Here is a 19828-nt window from a genome sequence, read left to right as displayed (position 1 = left end):
TCCGGTCAGAGGAGAGCACGTTTCTCGTTAGTATGACAATACGATTTATGACCAAAATCTGCGGGAACGGTGGTGGTCATATTAACGATGGTTGGCTGTAATTAGTTTGTTTCAATGTACATATTCTTTATTGTTTACATCTTCTTTCTCATGTTGATGATGTTTTCATTGCCACTGCCTTCCACAGAGAACTGGTCTCCTGAGTATGGTGGACGTTGAATGCTCGCTGCGTGGAACTCCAGAGTCTTATGTCCAGAAAGTTCGCCTACAACACAAAACTAGTCCCAGGTATGTGGAAACCCTTAGAGCTCTTCCAAGGGGGAACAATCTTCCATTGCTGGGAATTCTGAGTGTGCGTTTTAATGAGTTTCCATTAGGGGTGTGCGAATCCGAATATTTTAAGTCGAATCGAATATCGAATAGAATGGCAGAAAAAATTCCGAATACCGAATCGAATATCGAATATTCGCGCAAAATTTACGATATGTGACTTTTGCACTAAAAGTTTCCATTTTGTAGCCCATGGCTTTACTGTAATTTTTCTGGCATTAACTGTCACAAGATAGACATGCAATTCTTCTGTTTAAAGCCCCTACTCTTTAATTTTACATGAGAGTGCTTCCTGCTTTTCAGGTAAGCCTACAACTTACTGGGCTACTGGAGTGGTTACCTTCATTTCAAAATTTTATGTCAGGTAGTAGCATGTTATACAGATGAGGCTGTAATTGTTTCAGACAAGCACAGGCCATTTGTGAAACAAAGACCAGTGTTTGTGAAAGCACAGGCCATTGGCATCCTGCCTCAGCTTTGCCATGAACACCCTTTAGTTTCTTTGCACTCGCCCTAGGGAGTTGCACTACTGAAATTTTAAACGTAAAGGACATCTTTAGGGCACCCTTCTTGTTGGTGGGCTGTAGTCATTATTCGAGAGTCCTAACTTTTTAAAGGCGACCTCACAGACATCGCCCCGTCGGTACCGCTAAACTGCATATGGGAGGGACGCCACCCCTTCCACAGACGATGTCTACAAAACTAACTTTGGATAACTTTATCTTAAACTAAACACTGTCCTGCCTGTGTTGGTCCTGCAGCATGGGCAATTTCGTAAAGGAGGCTTCACCTCATGCACGGGAGCATAAGGTGAAGCCCACTTTCGGGTTGTGTCGTTCAAAATTCGTGGAATAGTCGAATATTCGAAAAATCGAATATTGGATATTCGATTCGCGAATTGAATAGTTCGAGCGTTTGATATTCGATTCGAATTCGAGAACTCGAATATTCGCACACCCCTAGTTTCCATGATAATCGTACATTTCTTGTGAAAGCATATTTTGCTTCGGATGGATATTTACGTGCCGCCCACTGTAAATACACTCAGGGTGTCTACCAACCTGGAAAACGGGGAATTGTCGGGGAATTTTGATGTGACTTGAAAAGTCAGGGGATTGCCAGGGAATTTGGCCAAAAAGCAGCTGAAGTCAGGGAAAGTCACAGACAGGTGCCGTGATGATGCGCAGCGGATTGCGAGTGCCGACCGGTGGTTGAGCGGCAATGCCGCATCAACGTTCCCACGAGTAGCAGTTCGCCAGTAAGATAAGCTCTGAGGCAGAAAAGTAGGATAGCCTCACTAATACTTAATAATATTTTATGAGGGATCTGTATCAGAACGTAGGAGCAGGCATCAAGTTCCCTTTTGTTTCTGTCGGGGAATTCGCTTGAAATAGTCAGGGATTTTGAAGGCTACAATTTGGTAGACACCCTGATTGCACGTCAGTGGGAAGAAGCATAGGTCATCCAAAAAACTTTGCTGCGTTGAGGAACTTGTTACGTTGACATTCCTTATGTACAAAAAACTAGGGGTGTGCAGATATTCGAAATTTTAAATAAGAGTTCGATAACAAATTTGAATTGTTCATACTCAATTTCAGAAATAGGTATTCGATAATTTTCAAATATTCGAAACTGTTTTCAGACGTCCCGGAGGTAAAAAATGGAACCAAATATTCGGCAGTTTCAGTTTCTACATAGGTTCATTTTTGTTTCGAGCGAATTGCCATCAACATTCCGGCACTGGCATGGCAGCATGACTATCTCTCCCCTCTTTCCCGCGCTGAACATGTCGTCGTTTGCCATGGTGTGGTAAACGCGGTTTCGCTTGCCGTTCAAGACGTGTCGTATCACTCCGACACCGAGGACAACGTTGAGCCCCGTGTAGCGCAACGGGACGCTGTGGGGACACTTATCAAACGCAAAGAACGCAGTAGAATTTGGAGGTACTTTCGGAGATCTACGTGGTAATTGGCACAATGTGACGCATGCAAGTTCGGATTTCAAACATTGACAGGCACAACAACACATCTCATGAACCACCTTCAGCGTCATCCTGCCCTTCTGAGGGAGTTTGAATAGAGCCTGAAGTTTTAGGGTTTTACCTGATTCTTCCCCGAATTTGCACCCTGAATTGAAGGTTGCCTCTTTAGGGTGAAACCCGATTTTTACCAGGCAAGTTGCCCTCTCTGGGATGTCTGTAGGAATGTACCAACGTACTTGTTTGGCAGAAAAATGCAGTTACATCACCGTTTGTACCAAACCGCTACAGTTAGTTTGAATAACTGAGCCCGATTTCTCCCCGATTTTAGCGTAATGGAAGTTTTTTCACCCGAATTCGCATGAATTTAGTGCACATGTTCATTTACCCGATTTTTACCCCCCGAATTTAGAAAAAAATATTTCCCGAAAACTTCTGGCTCTAAGTATGAACAAGGGACCAATGCCAATGCACGCGAGAAAGATCAGCCCACGATCAAAGACTTACTTCCGTGGGGCGAAGCCTCTGCCGATGAAGAAGAAACATACTCTTGATGGCACGCTTACAGCAACGATGGCCCTTGATGGTCACCCATACAGTATCGTGGAAGACTGGGGACTCAAGGAACTAATGTCAGAGGCTGTCTCGAAATATGTTGGCGCGGCTCTATGATGATACCCGAAACAAGGTAAGGTCTGAACTCAGGAAAGCCTTGGAGGGCGGTCACGTGAGCATTGCGTTTACCAGCGACATGTGGAAGTCGCACATTAACGAGAGTTACGTGAGCTTCGCCTGCCACCTGCTCATGTGAAACTTTCAGATGGAATGCTTCACGCTAACTACCCGTCCCATGTCTGGAACTCACAGTGCTGGCAACATCGCAGCTGCATTACAAGAAATGTGTATGGAGTGGGAGATTCCAGAGGCATGCAACAAGTTTATTGTTACGGACAACGGCCGGAACATTCCCTGGCGCGAAAGGGCGTGTTTTGTGCACACTCTTCAACTTGCTATCAGTGACGTGTGAACGTGTGAACGTGCACGCCGGCTGTCGATCAACTCTGCGAGTGGGCAAGACACATTGTAGGATGCGCCAAGCACAGTTGGTCAGCTCAGAAACAGCTCGATGAATATCAAAGTGGTGCTTAGGCTAGTACAAGATGTTGTGACAAAGTGGAACAGCCAGTATCTTATGTTGTCTCGCCTGCTCGAACTGAGGGAGGCAATCACTGTTGAGCTTGCTACCTCTAATAGTGCCATCGACGGTTTCACTGCATCTGAATGGAAACGTGCTCCAGAGCTGGTGGAAGCACTGAAGCCTTTGTTAGATGCCACAGAGGCTGCAAGCACAGAGCAATACCCATCACTGTCGTCTGAGGTACCCATGATTTTTGGCATCCTGTGCTATCTTGACAATATGAGTGATACATGCAGGTTCTCTACGAATTTTGCAAGGTGTATCAGAGCAAGGCTCTCAGTTTATGAGGAGGATAAAGAGGGACGCCTCGCAATGTTCTTGGATTCGCGGTTCAAGTCAACCATTTTCAAGAAAGACATACAGAAACTCAAGTGGCTAAAGCGACTCATACTGGAGGAACAAACAATTTGGCGGCCACCTCGGCACGGTATGAAACGCATTTGACACCCTAGCAAAGTCGGCTGTAGACGAAATGATTACTGAACCAGAGGAAGAAATTGAAACATGAAATGATGTGCTGCTAAAACGGTACTTGAAGCCTTAAACCTTGTCACTGGTGGCAGACAACTGGTGAATACAGGTATCGCCAATGGGAAAAACAAGATTGGCATGAATTCGGAGCAGGTAAAGTTATTAAAAGGAACAGGACGGAATAAAATGGCAGATATTTATTGCAGGCAACACATACATGTACACTGAACCTCGCACACTTATATACAGCGGCTGATATAAAAGGGCGGCTGTGCGTTCTTTTTGGTGAATCTCTTCGTGACGACCACCCAATGTTGGCCAGACCATGTATGCCGCGGCTTTAACGACACGTCAACAAGGTGTCAGGGTGTGCTGTGGGGCCAGCGTCTGTTGGCCAACATGCTTTGTTAGTGACATTGGCCCACACTTGTTTCAGGCATTCTTTGCCAATGAAGTCGTTTGCTGATCAACTGCCTACGATCGACCAATCATTGGTAGTCTGCAAATTCCCACTGGGTCCCAACCTTGCAAAACTTTGCTACTGTTACCTTGCAATCCCAGCTAGCTTACGTCTGGTGAGAGGGCATTCTCTTCAGCTAGGTCTGTGGTATGCGCGCGGAGGGAACGTCTGTTACCTGACCATGTGGAACGACTTGTCTCCTTGCATAATAACTTGTGAAACTGCAACCTCTACCTCCTCTGGTCTTGTACTTTATCTAGTCTTTGCGTGAGGGTGAACCTTCCAAGTTTGAGCGCCATAGCGGGGGTTCTGTCACTTACTAGACACTACATACATTACACATTACATTCTTTGCTTATGTTATGCCAGCCTTTCAGTAAAGAAAAATAAAATTGTTCATAAGTGCTCTTCTCTACTACTGTACTGTGTGCATATCCACATCCTCTATGCCGACGATTCGATATTTGATTTGTATTCAGCCCCAATTATTTGTGTTCGATTTGTATTCGAAAAATTTACTATTCGCACACCCCTAAAAAACCCGAATTACCTTTTCTAGAAAGACGCACCTAGGTTATATATTCTACCAATAATTGAGTTTCTAAGAAAGCTACCATGAGGTCCCACATTGTCCCACATTGCAAGATTTTCATACAGTATTGATCTTTTATAGGTTCTTTGACCCGAAGCCTCCAGATGGGAGAACATTTGGTATTCGACACTATGCAGGAAGTGTAATATATGACACAAGCCATTTCTTGGAGACCAATCGGGACGTTGTGCCAGATGATATTGTTTCTGTCTTCCATAAGACCACCTGTACATTTGGCTTTGCCACGCATCTTTTTGGAAGTGAACTTAAAGCTCTGTTCGCAGAAGGGGCCACTGTGCCACGAGGGGTGTCATTCAGGGTCTCTCCTGCTCCACACACCCAACTGTAAGTGATACTCTTTACTTCTGAGCACAGTCTCGCGACGTAAACCCCCAATTATTATTATTATTATTACTTCTGAGCACAGGGGCTGGTTAATGTTTGGCCATATATGTAGTAGCAAATTTATCGCATAAGTAGTCCACTTTTTAACCAAGAAATGTAGAGAACAACAAAGGGAATGCATTACTTCTGCAATGAAAAAATCAAAACTGCAGGTTCCAAACTACAATTTTGTTCCAAAATGTGAGAGTGTCAACATGCATTTTCTTGTCACTTGAATCCCCACCTTTCTATATGAGGTCACTGTGCATTCTGTCGAGCACAGCAGAAATTTCAATTGTCTTGGAGCTTTTCTATAATACAGTCGCCAACTGATTTTTCGGACTTCTAAAAGCCACCAAATCGACTCGAATTATAGAGCAGCCTGAATTTTTAGTGTATGGCATCAATCTACTTATTTCTAAAGACTTTACAGCACTGTATCGAGGCAAATTTTAGCGAGTGCATCATCAGTGTGGTGCCCCCTGTGGACGAGGGTGCATCAACAACATCCTCGCTGCTGCCTTCGTTTTTACATTTTCTCTTAGGTTGTCAGAGCCAAAGGCGACATTGACACAAACACTACAGCAGTGTCAAACAGAGACGTTAGTCTCGATTGTCAGATGAATTTGCATTTTCTCCTCTACCAAACACGTCTGTTGTAGTAACATGATCGACATCCTCACTTTAAGTTGAGGTAGGTGCTTTAGTATTTCCGATACTCAAAGTCTAAGAACATGCGTGTTAAAATATAAGTTCTTGCAATACACCTGAAGCGCAACGTTCAGTTTTGGTAGCGTGCAAATAAGCTTCGTGCACGTGCACGCGCTACCCTTCTACGCATTTGTCATGTCAGGAATGGCGAAGGCCTTCGTTCCATCGTATCGTAAAAGCAGCATGAAATATTGCGTGCAGAGTGTGTTTTTCTGCTGTATTTATCGTGCTTGAGAGACGGTAAATCTCCGAAACAATGCAGGTACGAGTAATCGAGCAAGTCTTCCGAGGAACGGTTAAAATTATTAATGCGGAAATACATTTGTTGTGTGGGGCGTTCGATGGTGTACCAACACTTTTGTCCTGAAAATTGGGAAGTGAGTTTTTGCAGTCCGAATTCTCAGTTGGCGACTGTAGTGGAAGATACCATGACTTGCTACATTGGGATCCGCTCCTTTCCTACCTGTGGCATTGGGGTTTTGGACGATACGAGCTGGCAGTGCTGCTAGAGTTGTGTTGCGTTAAATATGGTGGGAGAAATAAAGTAACATTGAGTCGCCGAAGTTGGGGCTGCGTTAATTACAGGAGCGCATACCTTGTGCAAATAAATCATATATTTCAAACATATTACAGTCGAGCCCGTTGATTATGATCTTCGATAGAACGAGAACTCCGACATTGCGATTGAATTGCTGGTTCCCGTCAGCTCTCCCATTGAACTACATGTAAACAAAACACTGATATAACGATCGCCGCGAAGGTGCTTGCTCGCATATAGCGATCGGAATTCTCCCAGCGGCTGGTAAAACGCGTAAAAATTTGAAAGCAAGATTGCACTATTTCACTGAAAACAAATTTCATTGGCATTTTCGAGGGCCTTGGCCTCCGTGTGCGCTAAAGTGAGAACGCAGTGCGTTTATTCGATGTGGGATTAGATGCGTGTGTTGCAAGGCACGTGACTTCGAAGGGGCGGAAGGGGGTCGCACGAAGTGGAGAATGTTGTTCCCTCTCCACATCGTTCTCTCGTCTTCAAGCTTTTTTCTTGTTTTGCCACGTGCTTGCTACAATGGCGTCCGCGGTTGCAAGACGCTGTTTGGCGAGGAAGGATGCGTGGCTCGACCCGAAGTTGCATGCGCTCTATGGGTTCTGTACCGGTGCAAAACCGCGTTGTAAAGTACCACGTCTTTCGAAAACGTATATTGGCAGACAGCGTGTTGCTACCCAAACACGTGTCGATGGATTACCCGTGGCGGAGATGCATTCTGATGGACCACGCAGTCCCGATCGTGAGAATGGTGATGACTACGGCATTGGATGATGAGCAATGGAGGAGGTCATCGATCTCAAAAGGTGCGGCACCTCACACAATATCGGTGGTTATGTTATCAAAAGCTTTCGACACACAGCTGCGTCAATGTAGAGCTAGATAAAATGCTTTTGCGCTCACAACAAACGCGCATGTTCAGCGGCGTTCTACTTGTGGCGACCTACTTCGTTTACGCTAACCCGAGCGGCAATTTCTCGAAAGCTCATTTTTAACGATGTTCTGATATAACGATCAGATTTCGCGTTCCCGTCAGTATCGTTATAAATGGGCTCTACTGTATTTGTGTTTTACTGTAGACTGGTTGCAGTGCTTTAATAGCGCAAAATTTTAACTTCATACTGATGCAAGCTTAGCAGTGGTAGATGTCCTTCTTGCTGTCGTGATTGACACAAGGAAGCATTTTTTTTAAATGCGCATTGTTACACAGGCCCTTTGATATGTCTAATGTGCCGGCGGAATGTGCAGTTCTGGAGCTCGAGCCTGCGGTAGTAGGCAATGCAGATTATTGTGATCTGACAGTGTCACCACAACTGTGCAGGAAAGGGATACACACAGTTCACTTCTGGTTCCCGCAGTAATGTCGAACATGCAGTTGTGACAAGCTTAGCGAACATACGTATTACAATAACAGTACCAAAATGAATGACATGCCTCGATGCTTCACCTATCCCTGAATATCCCATCCTGTATCTCACACAGTGCCTACCTTCTGCACCTGATACTCTAATGGGCTCGTAATTTTGAAAAGAATATCCTTTTGAAGAGTACTTCCGCATGCCCTGTGTGCGCGCAGCAATGCTCTGGGCCTTTTTTGTGTAATTTCAACTGCAGCAGTGAAAACTGCAGCCTTTGCTGCGACTGAGCCTTACTCATTAACTATGCAAGCTGCATCTTGTTATTTGTACACCAGCCTTTTTTTGCTATAGTAGTATCGTCTTGCCTGATTGGATAATTAAATTCTGAATATAGTTTAGCCTTACTGTGTACTTTTTACTTCTTTTTGCAAGATCCAATGGTATTTGGTGATATGTATTCGAAGACCAAAGACAGTTTCGTGTTAAACTTGTGAGTTAGTGCCTTTCACATACATCGCTGGGAAAGAGAAAAACACCCGCTATCTTCTGGGCTTACAAAAGTGAAAATAAGGAAACAACCGTACCTTTCCCTCAATTTGGCAGCATCGATGGAATGGCACTGTGAGGTCGTGAAGTTGAGTATACAGTCTGATAAGATACATTTTCTTCAAGCACACTTAACACACTATAGTCGTGTGTAATATAAGAAAAAAAGGAAATCTAGTCTCGCAGAATAGTACGTATTCCTAGACGGCCTGTGCAACACTTGAGACAAAAGTAAACACAAAAAATCTCCAACATGACCGGCTTACGTATCTTCTCTCCTCTGTCGTGTTCCGCTTGCTTTACCCCAAGGAAATCATGTGGGTCAAAAACTATTGCTCCTTGGAGCAAATGTTTTGTGCCTGCTCCACCAATGGAACATTCAGTGCCTGACCCAATTCTGCCAATGGAACAGCTTTTTTTTTCTGTTCCCAGGGCAAAACTCTGCCCTAGCCTTGCCAATAGAATGCACCATTAGTAATGCCAATCATTAAGGATCCTCAAGTGAAATGCATATTGAGAGAGTGTTATCTTCTCTGAATTTTCCATTTGTTTCACATTTGTATCCGTTGCTTATTTACAGACAAAATGGAGATGAACCTGTGTCAACATTGACGCAGGACTTTCATTCTCGCCTGGACAACCTTTTGCGAACCTTGGTGCATGCTAAGCCACACTTTGTACGCTGCATCAAGGTAAGGACCTACATTCAACTATTCCTGCAACTGCACACACATGCAGCTGTGTTTCAGTGCATTTCTGATACTGTAAGGATGCATGTTTTTTATTCAACCTGGGTAACTCTCGGGCAAGTAGGTGACTAGTAGGTAACTCTCAAGCAGAATTTTTGCTCAGCAGGGCTTATACCCCTGTCACACAGCAGTTTCAATGTGGATTGAATCCGATCCGCATTGAATTTTTCAAGAGCGTTCGGTGCTGCAACATGGTCCAACTCAATGCGTATTGTAAGGTTGGCTCGTCGACAGGCGGCGCTAACAGCCCCTAGGCAGTACACTGGGATTGACAAATATGTTCCTAAAAAGTCAAGAATAACTGCATTCGCTTCCGCATTGTGGTGTTTACTAAGCCTTTACGGGGGCACGGTGTCGAGAGTGGTCGAGATTAAACAAATTAGCAAAAGCAGTCGCCCGTCATACCTAGACTAAAACCGTAACAGTGAAATTCCATGGGCTTGTATAGGAACATTTGCAAATTAATGTAACGTTTTTGTTGACTACTACAAATTTGCCGAGTTCGAGGATGCCAATGACGGTCTTCAATTCATCTCGAGAATTTCAATCCCGTTTAACAAACTGGATTGGGTTAAGCAGGATCGGAGTTCGATCCTACTCGAACGTGTCTGTGTAGCAGTGCCGGATCCACATTGAGCTCGATGAGCATTGGCTCAATGCGGATCGAAAGTGTCCGTGTGACTGGGGTGTTACTCTCAACATGGTAGCAGAAGCCGACACTCTTTTCAAAGAACTGCTTATGGGTTATGGACGTGGCGGAATTTGCTCGTTATCTGTGGCACAATATTTCTGTACGGTTCTGCAGTGGTGCCGTTTGGTGCAAATATCACGGTTTCGGCAAGTACGTTGTGTTCAGGTATGTGAGTTGTATAACTTGCTATATAGGTAGCTGAGAATATCTATACATAGAAAATTGACACTACAGACTGACTTAAATAGAATAAAAAGAGGGGGCACGATCCAAACGTACCACATAAGACCAAGTGGAGGAAAAGGACGTTGTAAAGGCTTCCAGGAAGGATACAGAGACAAGTAGAATGAGGACAGACACAAACATTCAGAGACATTTGAAGGAGGGACAAATACACGTTTTGCGTGACACTAATACAGTGTGGGAACTGATGTTGTGAGGCTAGAACAACATAGAAAGGACACATACATACAAAGCCTCAAATTGCCTAAGAAATTAACTACAGTATGTAAGAATAAAGTCACTGAATCGCAATCACAATCACACAATCCAGAAGATGTGGGTTCGAGTCCTACAGCTGGCTAACCTTTTCAGTGACTTTCATCTTTCATCGTTAATTTCTTAGGCAATTTGAGGCTTTGTGTGTATTTGTCCTTTCTATGTTGTTCCAGCCTCAGAAAATCAGTTCTCTCGTGTTCAATAGTTGCCGCTTGCGTCGATCCCTGTCGTATGAATGTGTGTATGGGTGAGCAAAAATGTAAGAGTGAAAGGAGGATGAGTGAGAGAGAGAGGCTGGTTTCTTCCTTGAGATGACGCGCCCTTGGAAAGTCACTGAGAAGGTGTGTTAGCTTAGCTCAGTTGGTAGAGCCAGATACACTTCATCAGATAATGAATTCAACTTGCATGACTGAAATACAGGGCAGGAACACTACGGCTGCGTTCCAAAACAAACTCTCGAGTAGGAGTTGGTCATGTGACAGAGTTGTACAGTGTGTCAAAGGGATTCTACTGTATCTTGTTGTACCGGGCTCAGCCCAGTACAACAAGGACTCAGCCCGTGCGGAACCCTCGTGAGCACTACGGCAGTTCTCACAGGAGGCCGTAAGCCTCTCTTATGTTGTCTCACTGGCAGAGACTCCTGCAGTGACATCAGAGCCGCCTCGGCTTTAGTATTTGTGGTGCCGATTTTTTTTGTGTGTGTTACTCGCTTTGCTGTGAAACTTTGAATACAGGTTCACATCGATGCAAATAACTGTCCTTCATGTTTATCTGGGGCAACTTGGGATGAAATGTAGCAACCCCTTTAAGGATGAGAGCCTTCACGGTTTCCTTGACTGCAGCACATTTTTGAAGGGTTTATGCTGTTTTAGGCAAACAAGCACGAGCAACCTGGTCATTTTGAAAGGACGGTGGTGATGAAGCAGCTCAGAGCCCTTCAAGTTCTGGAGACTGTCAACCTCATGGCTGGAGGTGAGTCATGTTGAATTACTTAAAATAAGCTCTGTCTAGAAACTGTCTCCTTCAGGCCTTCCTCACCGAATGCGCTTCAAGGCCTTCAATGTGCGCTACCGCTTACTTGCCCCTTTCAAGTCACTTAAGAGGACTGAAGACAAGGCCGTCACGGACTGCAAGGTAGTACTACGTTGCTATATGTCTATTCAATGTGTTCAGCATGATGTGTTGCCGCATTTGATTTCCTCACGCTCCATTTGCCCTATAGCATCTGCCATGGAAGTGGTTTCTTTTGTAATCTTAATTTCCCAGATCAAATAGTGGCATACTGTGGGGGAATATTCTCCAGAACCTATTTTTATGCATGTTCTTTGGGGTTTTAACCTGTACGTAAGATTGCTGGAAGCCTGGAGCTTTCGCAGGATGCTGGGAATTGTTGATGCTTCCACAACACTCGTGGGGAGCCTAGGTTTTCCTTGTTGAACTGGATGCTGATGTTCGAGCCAACTTTCAGGAGGCGGGTATGAGTGTGAAATGATGGAATCATGCTAAAATGAGCGTGGGGACGATGCTCAGCGACTGAAACAATGTCAGGTCTCTGTTAAACATGCACTAAAATGGTGAAAGCATTACAGTAAACAGCACTCAGTTGAAAATAAATTGGACCCCTGACTTTGTGAACTTATTCATTGCAAATTCCAATCTGTGTGTACATTTCCATCATCATTACAATATTTATCGAAAAAGTGGCGGCACCGACGGTACGCAGCCTAGAAGCCCTCTTCCATTTCCTGCCCAACGCTACAATGGACCGTTATGGTAGCTCTGTGATACGGCAACTGATGGAGCCTCATGCTCTCCATGTATCCTCACCTCAACCTCACCTGTCTGGACACACTGCCACGACTCTCATCCGTGCATTGCATTCAACGTCCTCTTCCCGAATGGCTTCCTGAGCTTGGCAAGCGGACTGCTGCATAACGACCAATACTGACTCTCTCCTACAAAGCACGACTCCATCACTTCGGCCTGAAGTTCACCGCACCCCGGTGCTCCTTCGCTGCAGGCCGCGACACTTGAGCCTCGCGCTCACCTGCAGGTTGCGGCACTCGACGCCACGGCACGCTTCAGCCGGCATCTCGGCATCTCTCCACGGCTTGCACAGTCTCACTCTCTCCTCCCCTGGGACTCTCAGAGCTTTGGCTCCCGTGCCGGTAGCGGCACCCCAGGACCACCACTTTGTCAGTGCCTCACTCTTTTCCCCGCACTTCTCGGACTACCGGAACGTGATGACTCATCAGCTGTAATGCGTCCCCAAATTGTGCTGTGCCGTCACCCTGTTCAACCGTGCATGTCAAGTACAGTCGCCCTCGCTGCCCTCCTCTAGTGAAGTCGTGGACATCTTCTGTTTTATTGACGCCTCTGAGGGGGGAGGGGGGGTAATGATACGGTGGCTGGTGGACGATGACGAGGATGGACAGGCGCCTGGAGCACCCCCTCCTGAGTTCCCCCAGCGCGGCGCATGGAGATAGGCCATCGTCATCGCCTCTCCGTGGCATACCATCATCGCCGGTTGGAACTCATGTAGAGGGACACCGCCTCCTCTACAGACACCCTGCATATGTCATTTTGAGAGAAAGCATACAATATCTGATGCTACAACTAAGGCTTGTAAATGATGCGTGAAGTAAAAAATACCTCCACATCAAGTTGTGTGTTGTGTAGAGACAGCTTGTCCTGATTTTGAAGGCTTCATGTCCAGAAATTTCTGCCCAGTGAAGCAAATTGATGATAGCAACAGGCTTTGTTGCAGACATTCCAGTGATATGGAGTTTACTAAATTCTTGATATACTATACACAAACATCATCCACATTTTTATTCAGAGCCTCATCTGTAGCAGGGAAATTCATGACAACTGTTTAGAATTATCATAAAAGAGCTTATGAAGTTATTATATAGTTGTAATGACTTGGAATTTTTGTTACTTGTAGCTCATCTTGGAATACTTCCAGCAAGCCATTGAGAATGTGAAGCATTCGAGTGCAGCTATCAGCTGGGCTCTGGGCAAGAGACACATCTTTTTGAGGTTTGTAAACCACAGTGCCAGTTATCTGTAGTGTTCCAACAGTAAATATTCTGTAGATTCCCGAACACTCCTGGGGAATCCCGTTTGCACCCTCTGATGCTCTGCAACAACAGGCATTTTGTCACTTCACCCAGAGGGCGCTACATAGCACTCTTTAGAAAACCCTCCATAGATAACACTCATGCCAATGCACTAAGTTATCCCTATGGTAACCTTTCTAATGTGTCCTTGCAGTGAGAATGCTCGGCAACAGCTAGAAGCGCTACGGGGCAGGCGACGGCAGGCAGCTGCAACTCTCATCCAGGCTGTGTGGCGTGGGTGGCACAGGCCTTCCCTGCAGCCTGTTCATGCCAGGTATTGTACTTAGTTCCTACAGCAATAATGTTTCCATGTAGGTGCTGTTATTGTACTTTCATCGCATGGCTTCGAAATGAGGTGTTTCACTGACGCTTTGGGAGCATTTTGAAGCACCACACTGCTTTAAAATGGTATTGTACTTTGATGCGCCCACATAATTAGAGCCTGAAGTTTTCAGGGAGCAAAAATCGAGGAAATAAATGCCCTGAGGGTATGCTAAATAAATAAACAAACATGTGCTCTTAATTCATGCAAATTCGGGTGGCAAAACTTCAGGCTCTACACATAATGCACCCCAACTGTGGCACTCAAACGTTGGTGCTTCATTTTTTCGTGCACATTTAACGCACCATGACTCTAGTAACGCTCTAGAGTCATGGACTAAAGCATTACTTTAATGCTCATAGAGTAATGCCCTAGTAGCATTACTGACTTGTTTCACACAGCACCAGCCACTGCAGCATGAGTGGCTACCACAGCTCTTGTGTCAGGCATCTTTTTGATGAGGAAAAGAGCAATGCCATCCCACCAGTGAGGTGAAACCATTGAATATGAAGAGAAACAAGGATGTCTGGCATTATGTCGAGTAGATGCAGGCTTCACACACATGCATAGATGTAGTTTTGCACAACATCCTCACATTCTTTGCAGTTGATGGAGAGCATTAAGACACTTTGTCGGGACGGTTCAACTGCCATGCTGAACTTGCGGCTTTATCGTGGTCTGCCGTCAGTGCAGCTGTTGTATGTTTCTACCAATGAACTCTCCAACGAGAATGCTCAACGACTGTATGGGAGGCCATATATACTGTTTTCTGTACAATCTCACACGGTTAATATAGTTACATCTGGGCCGACATGTATTACTACATGCCTGAAAACTCTGCACAAAAAGCTGTGCCACGCTTAGTTCACCAGCTTGCCACATTGGTGCTGCCTACATGACCCAAATGTCTGCTAAGCAGAACACAATCTGCTGCGGGAAAAGTTAGTGTTCCTCTCTCGACCCCGGCACTTTCATGTTGCTGCTTCTCCTCAAAGTAGTTTCACGCATTCTGCACATCACCCATGCAAAAGTCGTTGCTGCTGTGCCGTCGAATAAACTTCGAATAAATGTGCTGAAATTCGAGGAAGGATGCCAATTCGAAGTAAGTTAAATGCTCGCTGTGTTCTGTGATGGTGGATTATCATAGCACACGACGTGAACTGTAGTCAGCGCACTTTTGTTATTATGTGCTCATATAAACATTCACATATGTTGCAATTATTGCTATAATTGAATCTTAAAAAATGTGTGCTATAAACTGTTATGTCATTACTCTTATACGAGGGGTCTCCAAGTCAAACCGGGACTTTTCATTTTTCGCAAAAGTAAAGTGAACTTACAGGTGAGAAATTAGTTTTATTTTTCAACGTAATCTTCAGCTGGCACTAATGCACTTGTCCCAGCGTTTCACGAGGGCTTGGATGCTAGCAGCACAGAAATCCTTACCAGCGCGTAGCAGCCATGATCGGACCGCCTTCTTGACCTTGTCGTCGCAGCTGAAGTGGCGGCCCCCAAGGAACGCCTTCAGTGGCCCGAAGAGGTGGAAATCACTGGGGGCAAGGTCTGGACTGTAACGGGGGATTTGGCAGCAACTCCCAGCCAAGTTTCTGTAAGGTGCATGTCATGAGATGTGCGGTGAGATGTGCGGAGCGTGCATTGTCCTGTAGGAGGAGGTCTCCTTATGTGATGAGGCATGTCCGCTTTTGATTCAGCGCCTTATGCACATCCCTGAGACAGTAATATGCACTATTGACGGTGGTGCCGCTGGGCAGAAAATCAACATGAACAACGCCAGCCTTGTCCCAGAAAACCGTGGCCATGATACCCGCAGACGGGGTGCTTCGGAAATTCTTGGGAACTGGCGAGCTCGGATGCTTCCACTGTTTTGATGCGTGTTTAGACTCAGGAGTGAAATGGTGCACCCACGTTTCATCGCACGTGATGGTCCTGTAGAGGAGATGGTGTCCCTGAGCCCTGACCGACGGTGATGGTATGCCACGGCGATGACGGTGGCCTATCTCCATGGCCGCGCCGGTGGAACTGAGAAGCGGGTGCTCCAGGCGCGTGTCCATCCTCGTCGTTGTCCACCGGCCTCCACATCACTCCCCACACACACACGGAGCAGCGATAAAGCAGAGGATGTCCACGACTTCACTAGAGGAAGGCAGCGAGGGCGACCGTGGTTAACATGCACGGTTGAACAGGATGACGGCACGGCACACGGTGGCGAAGCATCACAGCTGATGAGGCATCACGATCCGTTAGTCCGAGAAGAGCGGGGAAGAGAGTGAGGCTCTGGCGAAGTGGTGGTGCTGGGGTGCAGCTACCGGCACAGGAGCCAAAGCTCAGAGTCCCAGGGGAGGAGAGGGTGAGGCTATGCGAGCCGTTGATAGATGCCGAGTCGCCAGCGCGAAGCGTGTCAAGGCGTTGGCTGCCGCGACTGACGCGACCGACAGGTGAGCGCGAGGCTCGAGGGTCACGGATGGCAGTGAAGGAGCGCCGGGGTGCGGTGAACATCCCGTGTCCATCCTCGTTGTTGTCCACTGGCTGCCACAATCCGATCAAGGAACGACTGTTGTTCAGTGTCGAAACGGTACCTGAGCTCTTGGGAGATTTCCAGTCTTCTCTGCCAGTCAAACACGGAGAGCTGCCTCGGGACCCAACGGGCACTAACTTTCCGAAACTGGAGGTGTTCATGAATGATAGTGTTCAATGTTTCCACAGAAAGGTCAGTCTTTCGAGCCAGTTCAGGACATATTATCCATCAGTCTTTGATGATCAGGTACTCCAAAAGTTGGATGTTCTCTTTGACACTGGGCTCTGAGCCGCTCCGGCTGGGATCGCCCTGCACTGATGTTCGGCCATCTCGGAACCGTTTGCACCACTCAAACGCTTTGCTGCGGCTAATTGTATCATGGCCATACTGAGCCTGAAGTCTTCTGTGAATTTCAAATGACTTTACGCCTCCCTTCACGAGAAACTTCATGACAATTCGCTGTTCGATGTGCGTGCTCACCTTGTTGTCGGCCATCTCGTCCAGCACGTGTCTTCTGTTTTGCGCAAACTTTGGACCACCACTTGGTGAATGCGGAGGCCTGTCGCGTGTGAAAATGACGAAAAAAAGTAGCGAGAGCCACTTGTACACTCAGGAGACAGTAAGTCCCGTGACTTGACTTGAACACCTCTCGTATTATAACATTTTACACTTCCTGCTCTCCAATGACATCGCCACCGTTCTGGGCCATGGAGCGAGCGCCATTGCGGTAACCCATTAAACTAAGTTGGGCACAAGTTTTGAATGGGAGGACTGTGAAGAGGCTGTAGTAATGTATGTTGGCCTATGTTGCATACTCATTCAGTGCCTTCTTATATTCTTTGTAAGAGCTTGTAGCAGCGTCTGGACGATTAGGCAGCTGCTCAGTTCTATCAGTGCCATCCTAGAGTGAAGTTATTGGTTGGAAAGCATGGCCACCAGCGATGCTTTTTCAATGGCATGCTCAATCATTTCATGGCAACGCACCCGTCCCACCCCAGTCGCGTTCACTACGGTTTCCTTCGCTGCCTCGCGCGACAATCCTCCTCGCACCTTCCTGATGCACGTACGACGGTCGTGATACGTTGCTTGTCAACTGCATGACACCTTCTCCTTTGGTGGCATTCCCTCCTGGCATTCTTAATGGGCCTTCCACTTTTTCTGCAGACAAGCTGGCAGCCAACCACAGAGCGGCAGATGAGCTGCACTGGGTCTACAGTTCAACCTCAATGGAACGAAACTCACAGGGAACATGATTTCTTTCGTTGTACCGAATATTTAGTTGTGTCGAGCCTGATGAAATATGGCAGCCATTTGTGGCAGGGAATACCAGTTATTTTGCTGTACCGCGAATTTTGTTGTATAGTGTTTCGTTATGTCGAAGTTTGACTGTACTGTGCTGACTAAAAACCCACAGAGATGCGTCCACCTTTGGTCCTCCTCAGCGCTTCTTTGGCAACAGTCCATGCTCAGTGCTCACACTTGCTTCAGCTCCTTGCTGTCACTCACCAGGTTCACATTGTTCTTGCACACGCCATTATGCTGCTGCTGTACCCACTGTCATAACTACAACCCGTGCGCCCAGCCTTCTCTCGTCCCAGTGCGATCTTCATTTTCCTCTCTGTGGTAGGACGAAAGTACTGGTCTACATCAGATTGGGGAGTGATGTCACAGCATGTGGATGACTACCTTCATCTACCACTGTGTGACAGCACTTCCTCTACCTCGTTGTATTTATGCTGTCCTTGAGCTAGGCCACGGGGTGTGAAGTTCTCAGCACATTTGGCCTCCTGAAAACACCTGGAAACAGTCCACCTGGAAAGCCATCTTTTTTTGAAATGTCAAAGACACTTTACGCACCAATAAAAACGCAAGGAACAGTAAAATCATTGATGTTTCAAAGCCCATGCAGGCCTCATCATCAGAATCAAGTTCTTGAGAGTCACCTGTGAGTTTCTTATAGCCTCATAGTCTCACCATCTCCAGTGCAAACTAGTGACTTGTGGCAAATTTGCTTGGTCAAAATGGTGCACAATGGCCGAGCGCTCCAAAATTGCGAGCCTTTTGCCCGTGCTGGGTCACGTGACAGTTGCCACCTGAACATGAGTGCCAAGTATATATAGCCAGTGACAACATAAGTCATACAGTTGACCGTGCCCCCACAGAAGAATCACATGTGAATGTAGTGCGGTGCAGCGAAGTGGGGACAGGGGGAGAGAGGGAACCAACACTACATCGCCAAGCAGAAGCGTCATGCAAAGGCTGATAGCCAATCACAGGAGCCTTCCACAGATGAGTGGGTGGTCCCAATTGTAGGACATAGGTTGTCACTGGCTATAGTTAAGGCCCAGGGTTTTCCGCGGAATCCTTCGTTTTGCACAGAATCCCATATTTTTAGGGGTGTGCGGATATTAGAGTTCTTGAATTCGAATCGAATATCAATCACTCGAAGCATTTCATTCGCGAATCGAATACCCAATATTCGGATTTCTGAATATCTGACTATTCGCCAAATACGGACGACACCTCCTGAAAGTGGGCTCCGCCTGAAGCTTACCTGCGTGAGGTGAAGCCTACTTTACAAAACTGCCCATGCTGCAGGACCAGCACAGACTTAAGTAATTTAGCTTAAGATAACGTTAGCCCAAGTTTATTGTGCATACTTTGCCTGAGGAAGGGGCGGCGTCCCTCTCGTGTGCAGTTTAGCAGAGGCAGTGGGGGACTTTGATTTGATGTCTGGGAGTTTGCCTTTAGAGACTCTTAAATAATGTTTACAGCCGAGAAACAAAAAAAATTTTCACAGGGCACGTATTGTAAGATCCTTCCTATAAGCTTCCTATAAAGTTCCTGTAAACTCTGTAGATGCTGAAAGATCTTTCAGCAGGTATAAAATGATTGCATGTGATAAAATAATTGGTTTTTGTCAGAGAAGAACACAAGATATGATTATGTAAAGCTGAGCCACAACAGTGCTTTCAATCTGTAATTTTTGTAATATGTTTTTGTTCGCCCATTGTCCAAGAAAATAGTCTTTGTAGAAAAAGTCAAGAAAATAGTCTTTGGTAGAGCCCTGGACCGGCAATCCAGAAGATGTGGGTTCGATCCCTACAGCTGGCTAACCTTTTCAGTGACTTTCATCTTTCATCCAGAAAATAGTGTTTCTCATTTCAAGCAGCTGTTGATTACTTGTCGCGGAAAATTCTGGAGTTTACAAGTTGGTGCCACAGAATTTTGAATTTGCCGCAGCAGACAACCAGGAGCCTTAGCTATAGTGGTTCTAGTCACTTGGATCACGCTGTAGGAGCATCGCGGTCGCTCGTCTCTGGAATAGTCTTGTGGAT

General features: G+C 46.1%; 1 protein-coding gene across 1 annotated transcript in view; it reads left to right on the top strand.

The window, feature by feature from the left end:
- LOC135391563 (myosin-I heavy chain-like) overlaps nucleotides 1-19828 on the top strand; it is a 73688-nt gene that overhangs the window by 40741 nt on the left and 13119 nt on the right. Inside the window, exons 13-19 of the mRNA XM_064621858.1 lie at nucleotides 188-288; nucleotides 5111-5374; nucleotides 9153-9264; nucleotides 11383-11482; nucleotides 11538-11644; nucleotides 13458-13552; nucleotides 13787-13906. Of these exons, the coding sequence (XP_064477928.1) occupies nucleotides 188-288; nucleotides 5111-5374; nucleotides 9153-9264; nucleotides 11383-11482; nucleotides 11538-11644; nucleotides 13458-13552; nucleotides 13787-13906 (899 nt within the window). The remainder of the gene's footprint in view (nucleotides 1-187; nucleotides 289-5110; nucleotides 5375-9152; nucleotides 9265-11382; nucleotides 11483-11537; nucleotides 11645-13457; nucleotides 13553-13786; nucleotides 13907-19828) is intronic.

The sequence above is a fragment of the Ornithodoros turicata genome, chromosome 4 (assembly GCF_037126465.1).
Source record: "Ornithodoros turicata isolate Travis chromosome 4, ASM3712646v1, whole genome shotgun sequence".
NCBI classification, from domain to species: Eukaryota; Metazoa; Arthropoda; class Arachnida; order Ixodida; family Argasidae; genus Ornithodoros; species Ornithodoros turicata.
Note: the sequence above shows the minus strand (reverse complement) of the source record. Positions and strands in the feature narration are given on the sequence as shown.